Source organism: Crocodylus siamensis, chromosome 4 (assembly GCF_052110815.1).
Source record: "Crocodylus siamensis isolate JL-2025a chromosome 4, ASM5211081v1, whole genome shotgun sequence".
Classification (NCBI taxonomy): domain Eukaryota; kingdom Metazoa; phylum Chordata; order Crocodylia; family Crocodylidae; genus Crocodylus; species Crocodylus siamensis.
This window is the reverse complement of record NC_143398.1, coordinates 221,351,145-221,360,529: the sequence shown is the minus strand read 5'-3', so window position 1 is coordinate 221,360,529 and position 9,385 is coordinate 221,351,145. Positions and strand designations below refer to the sequence as shown.

General features: G+C 49.8%; 1 protein-coding gene across 2 annotated transcripts in view; it reads left to right on the top strand.

The window, feature by feature from the left end:
* The first annotated feature begins 6,959 nt into the window (after positions 1 to 6,959).
* Positions 6,960 to 9,385, top strand: part of KIF5C (kinesin family member 5C) — a 164,811-nt gene continuing 162,385 nt past the window's right edge. For both annotated transcript variants that reach the window (XM_090045797.1, XM_090045796.1), the window contains exon 1: positions 6,960 to 7,316. In XM_090045797.1, the coding sequence (XP_089901923.1) occupies positions 7,191 to 7,316 (126 nt within the window). In that variant the 5' untranslated portion in view covers positions 6,960 to 7,190. The remainder of the gene's footprint in view (positions 7,317 to 9,385) is intronic.

The window sequence follows — 9,385 nt, the reverse complement described above, 5'->3', positions numbered from 1 at the left end:
ATGAAAAGCATGTATGGGGAAGAGAGTGTTAATTACTTGATAATCTGTAGAAATAAATCACAGTGGACAGGATATTTTTATCACACCATGCACATTATGGCTAGCTACCTTTGATGCAGTTGCTTTTTAGAAAAGCATGAGATCCCATAATAACTAGCTTGCTGTGTTGCCATCAGCATTGTATAATGATGGCTAGCACTGTGGGAAGAAAGCAAATAGAAAGAGTCTCTTTGGAAATGCCACAGAACCGGCTATTCTGTATTCCTGTTTGTATGATTCAGACTAATTTAATGTGATGGGAAATCTGTTCTTTCATGAAAACTGATTGCACAGGTTGATTGGAGATGCCTAAGCTTAGGGAACATCTCCTACTTGCCAGCTGCCGAGAATGATTATTGCTCACATCTTTCAGCCCTTGAGACCAGCTCCTTTTCAGGGTCTGCGAATAATAATACATTTGCTTAGCTTAGTCTCGCCTAGTAATTTTTGTAAAGCTTGTTTGCTTTTCAACGATTGAAGGTGGCAGAAACTGCGCTGCCACCGACCATTACCTTACAGAGGTTCTGTTGTGTGGAGATTTTCTTTCTAGCTTTTGAGTACCTTCTTGTCAAATATGTTTAAGCATCTGATGATCAGGTTTATTGATCTCCTTTCTCTCAAGTGCAGGCACAAAACATGTTAGCGTGACTACCTGCTACATACATCTTCTTTAGCCAAATACTGGCCTTTTAAAGCAAATGCAGCTTCTACACATGTACACTTGTATCAGACAGAATTGACCCCAGGATTTTAGATCTTTTTTTAGTCAGTTCTTCCATTTTTTTTTAATGACAAATTACACATCCTGATGACGTTTACCAGGCCAGGGTTAGATGCATGTTAATCACCACCAATTGATGAAGTGAATAATATGGTGTTTTGTCTACATTTTATACCAGTACACACACAGACCTCCATTATGAAATCAACAGCATGGTAAAGTTTACTTTGTATTAAATCTCTCCAAAGCTTATTTTGGAATACAGGTTTGTACGCTTTGACTTTTGTGTTAGTACCATTTTATGGCATTGTATTGACAGATTGAATAGTTCTAATACCCTTATTTTTGGTTGTAGGCAATCACAGCTATATACTGTGGACCAGATCCTAATTTACCAATTAGGAACCTATGTGAACTTGGGTGCCCAAATATGATCCTATTCCATATTGCTCGAGTATCTGAAAAAACATGAATGCATCTACTTTTGTAACACACCATTTTTAGCTCTAAGACCATATCAGAAAAATCACTAAACACAAAGAAGGCTCATCTAACGTTTGTGTTAACTGTTTTGTAGAGATTAGGACTACATAGAATAGAATTACATTCAGGTACCTAATTCATGGAATATTATCTGGCCATATATACCTGTTAATACTCTATTAAATATACAGCGATTGGCCATGAGAATCATGGCCCACCCTCTGAAAGCATCTGTGTTCATTTCTCAGTTCTCTCCATGCTGCTCTTAAACTTGTAATACTGCTGCAAGATCTTCATATGGATATAGATAGTGTGGCAGGGCACTGTTGGTGCCTGCCGCTTTAAGGGCTGAGCCAAACAGCTAGCAGGTGCTTGATTATGGTGGCCATTTTAGAACTCTGGCTGCCTATATAAACAGAGCAGTTCACTGCTGGCAGGCACACTGTCTGACTGAAAGGCTGTACAAAACATCTTGGAGGTAAGGGCAGGAGCTTAGGGGAAGGGTTTGGGGCTCCTGGTCCTGGGCATGACTTAAAACTGCACCCTGCTGGGAGTGGGTGTCCTGGTGGGGCTTCCAGTGGCATGGGAGCCTCCAGGAAAATACCAGACCAGTTACCACCCCAGTGGAAGGTGGGTCAGGGTGCTTCAATAACCCTTAGTCCCCACATCACTGTGGGTACCAGTTGGGGCTGGGCATGGCTACGGCCACCTGAGCCCCCACCAGGAAGGGAAGCCCCATAGCCCCAGTTAAGGGGCAGAAGATGTGGAGCCCAAGTAAAGGTAGGCCCCAGTGAGAGGGGAGAGATGTGGAGCCCCAGTGGAGAAATCAGAGGGCTGGGAGCCTAGTGTATATATGTGTGAGTTTGTATAGAGTTGTCCCAGGAGGGGCCAAGGGAAGCTTGGCTCCAGTCAGATAACTGGCTGGCCACTACCCCAGTAAGGGTTGCAGGAGAGGCCCAAAAAATGATACATTGGCCACCCAAAGTATGCGCTAGATAAAGCCTGTGGCCAAAGGGGACTGCTCCGAGAGGGAGCAAGGCGGTATAAGTTGTTGATGCATGAAGGAGACCCTATGAGAGGGGGTGGAGTACGAGAGGCCCTAGTGAGAGGAGGGCAATATGAATGTGTGTGTGTCTGAGGCCTGACAACGAGAGCTAAGCTTAGTCCAGCTGTAGGCCAGGAGCATTGTCACCTGGATGCCATCTGTGAGGCTTAGGTTGTGGTGTAGGGGTGGAACGGAGCCGCAGATAGCACCCCCTGGCATTAGGGCAAGAATGGGCAGCCTTTTTCCTTATTAGAACCAATTGAGAGACAACAAAGCAAGATGTGGCAGGAAAGGTGGCAGGCAGTTGGCCCAGAAACAGGTGGGCAGGCCAATGGCAGACTGGCCCCGAGAAAGCCCCCTGTTACAGATATCTATTGATAGATATCGATCATAGTGTTTAGGGTTGGAAGGGACCTAAACAGATCATCAGGTCTGACCCTCCTTCCCCAGGCAGAAACAGGTGTTGGGTTCATATCACCCCAGCCAAATATCTGTCCAGCTTCCTCTTGAAGACCCCCAAGGTAGGAGAGGGCACCACCTCACTTGGGAGCCCGTTCCAGGGCCTGGTAGCCCTAACTGTACAGTAATGCCTCCTGATGTCCAGCCTGAACCTTCTGTTTAACAATTTGTGGCCATTATTCCTAATAACCCCGGGTGCTGCCCAGGGGAACAGAGCCTCCCCCAGTTCTCGCTGCTCCCCCTGGGTGAGTTTGTAAACGGCCATCAGATCCCCTCTCAGCCTTCTCTTGTGGAGGCTGAATCAATTCAGGCCCTTTAGCCTGTCTTCATAGGGCCTGACCCATTGCCCCTTGACCATGCGAGTGGCCCTCCTCTGGACCCTCTCAATGCTAGCCACATCCCTCTTGAAGTGTGGTGGCCAGAACTGGACACAGTACTCCAACTGTGGCCTGACCAACACTGCATATAGGGGAAGGATCACCTCCCTGGACCTGCTTGTGATGCATCTGTAGATGCACAACAAGGTGCGGTTCGCCTTACTGACCACTTCCTCGCATTGGTGGCTCATGTTCATTCTGGAGTCAACAATGACTCCAAGATTCACTTCTGCCACTGTTGACAAGAAGGGTGTTCCCCAGCCTATAGGTGTGTTGCTGGTCCTCTTCCCTAGATGCAGCACCTTGCACTTGTCTGCATAGAATTCCATCCTATTCTCATCTGCCCACCTCTGTAACCTGTCTAGATCTAGCTGGATTCTGTCCCTTCCCTCCAGTGTGCCCACCTTGCCCCACAACTTGGTGTTAACAGTGAATTTGGACAATGTGCTTTCCACACCCACATCCAAATAACTGAAAAAGATGTTTGAACGGTACAGGCCCCAGGACCGAGCCCTGGGGAACCCCACTGCCCACATCTCTCCACGTTGAAAATGACCCATCCAACAGCACTCTATGGGTGTGAACATCTAGCTAATTTGCCACCCATCTGACTGTGCAGGCATCAATGCCACAGTCACCTAGGTTTTTGTTTTTTAAAAGAATGTGGTGGGAAACCATGTCAAAGGCCTTCTCAAAGTCCAGGAAGACAACATCCACCCTGACACCCTTGTCCAGGGACTTTGTGACCTGATCATAAAAATGAAACCAGGTTAGTCAGGCAGGCCCTGCCCTCAGTGAACCCATGTTGGTTGCCCCTGAGCATTACCTCCCCTGCTGGGCCCTTGCAGATGTGCTCCTTGATAACTTTTTTTTTCTCAATGGTCTTCCCAAGGACCAAGGTAAGACTGACTTGCCTATAATTGCTGGGGTCCTCCTTTCTTCCCTTCTTGTAAATGGGGACCACATTGGCCCTTTTCCAATCCTCTGGGACCTGGCCAGTGGCCCATGAGCGCTCGTAGTCATGCCAGGGGCCCTGCTATGACCCCCGCCAATTTCCTCAGCACCCTCGTGTAAAGAGCATCTGGACCTACTGATTTAAACATGTCCAGCCCCTCCAAGAGTTCCCTAACTAGGTTGTCCCTGACCCTAAGCATGGTGGTGCATCCCCTGGGTCTGTCCCTAATTCTAGTGGGGGAAATCTTCCAGTCCCTGTTCAGGAATATGGAGGCAAAGAATTCATTAAAGAGGTCAGCTTTTTTGTTTGCTGCAATCACCAGATTGCCAAGCCTATCCCTGTAGGGGCCCCACGTTACCCAGTGCCTTTTTCTTTCTTCCTATGTATTTGAAAAAGGACTTTTTATTAACCTTAATTCTGGTTGCTAGCCCTAGCTCCATCTCTGCCTTGGCCTTTGATAGATAGATAAATATATGCATGCTAATACTGGATTGGACTCAATCTGTGTGCATTTTGTATTTGAAGACTCTTATCTTTGTCTGATTAGCTTGCAAGTTCCTTAACCTAGATATAAAGCCTTGTATGTTTGAACAGTAGTACTGGTATATATGCTTGTGGCACTTAACAAACAATTGCTGGGATTAGTGAACCTACAAACTTATCCACCTGACAGGGATGGTAAGGAGCTTTATTAATGTTGATGCAGTGCTTTAAAGATGGATCAAGGGCTGCAATAATTGCTGCATCATACTGGCTGGTATGTACTTGGCTTTGGATGGCTTGGATAGTAGGAAAGTTATGTCATTCTGCAGAGAACAAACAGCAGGTAAAATAGCAAGATGATGGTAAGGTAAAGATTTTTATAGTTGATATTTTTGGCCTGATGAAGAATACTTTGCCTAACTTTATCCCAACCATGCAATTGCTTCAATAAAAGATATCGCCTGCAAAAATCGTTGCCTCTGGTATCACTCTGGCACTACCAAAAGATGAAGTCTTTGACTTGGCCCTGACTGGCCAAGAAAATATGGATGGAAGTAAAGGAAAATGATGGACAGTCATCTTTCCGTATTGCTAAGAAAGAGGTTCCCAACCCTTTTCCTACTGTGACATAGGGTATGGAAAACCATTTGTACCCACTGATGAGAAGTTAAAAGAATCAACCAACTCCAAGAAAAAACAAAACATACCCAATCTGTTGCCCCATGGACAAATTCTGAGCTGAAAGACCACTGGTCTTCTGCAGTCATTGACAAGTCTCCCAATGACTTCACCAGTGCCAAGATTTCAAAGGCAACTAGAAACACATTTGCTTTACTTCATATTTTTACAAAATGAGAGACGGTGGCAACTGAGTAAAAATGTTCCAACTGGAGGCAAACCCGTCTTTTAACAGGTTCTTGCAGTACTGGATAGTCAAATGTGTTCTATTTTCCATGTGCAAAGAAGGCACTCCCAGCATGGGCTCTACCTTTTATTCCTTCTCACCTTGTTTTCCTTTCAGCATAAAACAATGTCTGCAGGAGAGAGCACAGTGTGCACACCTCTTCCAGCACAGGACCAGCTGTAATTAAAGGTAGGGTTCACAAACCAACTCTAAGCAGCTTGTTTCCATTATTCTCTAGGCTCCGTTCCCAATTCTTTACCCATTTCGTGTCAAGTGTGACTAGGGTTAAAATGATCACATCCTTGACTGTTTCCTTGACTGACTTTTCTTGAGCAAATCAGACAAGAAATTAGAACTTAAGAACCATGGTTGGAGGTTGTGCGACAAAAGAAGCTACGATGGTTTGGACACATCAGAAGAAGGCTGGACACCCTTGCCCACACCATAACATGGGGTGCTGTTGAGGGAAAGAAAGCAAGAGTCAGACCCAAGAAGTGCTGGGAAACCAATATCAAGGACTGGATGGGGTTTCAACTGATGAAATGCACAGAGCTAGCCAAATGGGATGGCGTGGAGGAGATAATTATAGCATCTAAGGTGTCTCAATAGTTACAGCAGCCTTGGAGCTGACCTGGCTTGACTTCATCAAATCCTGATTGGAAAAAGAGGAGAACTTTCCAAACACCAATGCTTGTTCTCTGTGGAGGGTGTGGATATTTTGGTGGGCTTTAGGGAGAAGAGGGTGTAAGGGCTGGAGGGCTCATCGCCCCCCAGGGACTGTGGCAGAGGAGGCCGCACTGCTTGTGTCATGTACTGAAAAAGGTGGTGATATCTCTGCTGCTTCTGCACCAGAGTCCAAGGCCTAATGAAGTGGTACTTAGGGTGGCCAACATGGAGGACATTCTGGTTTTCTGCTACTCTGTCCTCTATTGATACCACACCGGAGGCCTTTGTGCATGGGCGACAGGTGCTACCTTGGCTAATCTTGCAGATTGGAAGTGGCCGCAGTGCTTCATCCGGTGCTTGTACTCGCAGAGGGGGCACTGCTGCTCCCACCTATCCCCACCCATTGCCTAAGTGGGAAGCACGGCCTGTTGAGGGCACACCAGTGCTCTCACAAGGGGGATGCGTACCCCCCTGCATCGCCACTGCCTTTTGCGTCCTCTTCAAGAGAAAAATAGAAGACGTAACAGTGTCCGGCTTCGTCCCAACAGAGGACAGAGGCTAACCGGACTGCCCCTTAGGATGGCCACCCTACCCATGCCCCTGTGCCTGCGGCACAGAGCCGCACGCTACTTGACGCCGCCTGTCCAGTGCAAGGTGGTCGAGGTCCAATAACCAAGAGGGCAAGTGCGGCGCGGAGACCCCAGAAGACTCCGAGACGGGGCGGGACCGGACCTGGACTTGCTCAAAACATTGTGGCCGGCCCCCCGCGCCGGGACTACAGCTCCCGCCATGCTTTGCCCGCGCTCCCCTCGGCCGGGCTGCGGGAGGTTGATGTAATGCGGTGAAGTCACAAAGCCCCGCGGCTGCGGGAGGAGGCGGCTGCGGCGCTCGGCATGGCAGGGCGGGCGGCGGCGGCGTGAGGAGCGGAGCCCCAGCCCCAGCCCCAGCCCCAGGGATGCTGCGCTGACGGCTCGGCCCGTGCGCTGCGGAGGGAGGGAGGGAGGCCGGGGCCGGTCCCGGCGGCGGCCCCGAGCGGTCGCCCCGCGCCCCAGCCCGCCATGGCGGACCCGGCCGAGTGCAGCATCAAGGTGATGTGCCGCTTCCGGCCCCTCAACGAGGCGGAGATCCTGCGCGGGGACAAATTCATCCCCAAGTTCAAGGGCGACGAGACCGTGGTGGTCGGGGTGAGTCCGAGCCGCGCCCCCGGGCACCGTCGCGGGCCCCGCGCTCACCTGGGGCCGGGGCTGGCGGGCGGGCAGGTGCCGTCCCTCGCCCGCCCCCGCGGGCCCGGCTCTGCTCCGCCGCGCTGCGGCTGTGCGGGGGCGGCTGCTCCGCGTGCGCCCCGTCGGGCCGGGCCGGGCCGGGCCGCCCGCAGCGCCGCGGGGCTCGGGGAGCCGCTGGCCCCGCTCCTCGCGCCGGCGGGGGGCTGCCCCCGGGGCCCGGGCCGGGTCGCCCCCGGGCTGCCTCGCAGGGCCGCGCGGCTCGGCTGCTTGAGCCGTGTGCCCCGGAGCCGCCGGCCTCGCTGGACGTGGGGGAAGGGCTTTGTTTTAGGTGCGGGCTCCAGCCCTCGGCAGCCATATTTGTGCTACCCATGAAGCGGCTGTTTCTGCCCTCTTTGCACGAGTGCTGGCAGGAATAGGCAGCCCAGTGAGCGAGCCCACCACGGGACAAGCCAGCGAAATAGCGATCTTTGTGTCAGAGGTTTGGTGCCCTCGGTCGTTGGGCGAGCAAGGTACTTTCCTTGTAAAGGGGGCTAGTTGGGTGGGGAGAGACCGAATACAACTTTGAGGTGATTTTACACATAGATGATGGAGACTTTTTTTACGTCTCTTCCTGTATTTGGGGCGCTGCATAAAACAATAAAACCAAACCCAACAACAACGAAATGAGATTCGTTTGTGAGGAGGTAAAATTCATGTTCCTCACTGGAAAGAATCATCCTAATCGCCGCGGCCAGTTAATCTGCTCTCCGAAACAAAGGAGGATGACTTCAGGCCGTGAATGTTTGGAACGAAGAAATAAAACTAGCAGTGAAACAGTTACTTCCATTGAAACGTTAGGAAGGTTAAAAAAAGCAACCGCACACGTATGAAATGATCCGTAGAATCTTTTTACGCGCGAGCGGCTTCTGCTGATAAACGCATCCTTTTGATAGGGGAATTCAACTTCCGGTCTCTGCGCTACTTTGCTAAGACTTGCGTATGGTAATTCTAGTCATAGTGCAGCTCTGCAATGTAGCCTGTCTTTGAAAAACACTGGATCTGGTATAAGATGACATCTTTGAAGAAAATGCTCAGGCTTGACTGTGAAGCATTATCTGTTGACTTGAAAAATGAGGGGAAAAAGCAGATACTGCCTCCAGCAGGTACTAAAAGTATCCCCTCATTCTGGGCTCATCAAACTAGTAGCCTGTGGGCTCTTGCCTGGGCTCCCCCTCTCCACTGTCTCAGCTGCTGCCACCACTGGGGTGACTGGGCACTCCTCCCTCTTGCTGCTCCTCCTTTGGGGGTGGGGTGGGGCAGGCCATGTTGCTTCACAAGCTTTGACATGGGGGGAGGGCCTGGAGCCTCTCTGCAGTGGGTGGGGATGCTTATGCAGCATGGTTCACCGGGGGGGATGCTGGTGGCATGGTACGTGTAGTTCGTGGCCCATAGTTTGGGGCACACGTGGTCCCTGACCACTGTAAAATTGTATAGCCATGCCGGAATTCATTTATGACTTGCTATTGTATTTTGGGGAGAAATGGCAACAACAGATAAGAGGGTATGTTTACCCTTCTGTATATTTTCCCTTTAGCAGGATAACTGGTTGGCATCTTTAGTTGAATGTCTTAATAGTTGGGTTTTTTTTAATTTTACCCATCTTGGCATCTCATTATGTGGCCAGTTGAGGTCTGGGAAGAAGGAGGACTAACGATGTCTAACAAGACCTTGTCTCTGTGACAAAGTTCTGCTGACATAACTGCATCTATTAGGGCTGGTGGAAAGATCATGTAGCCAGTGCGGTTATACTGGCAAAACAGCTCTATTGGCAGAAGTAGGCTGGCAACGCTTCTGCTGTTTGTCGGGTGGAGGTGGGAAGCGAATGAAACTGGTGACAGATTCTTTCTGTTGGCAGAGCTGCTTCTACACCAGGGGGCTCTGCTGCTGTAGCTCTTCTTCCACAGTTGAAATAACTGCAGTCCTGTAGTATAATGGATTAAGCTTCACAGGCTTCCTTGCAAGTCTTTGTTATACTAAACAGTGAAAATTCT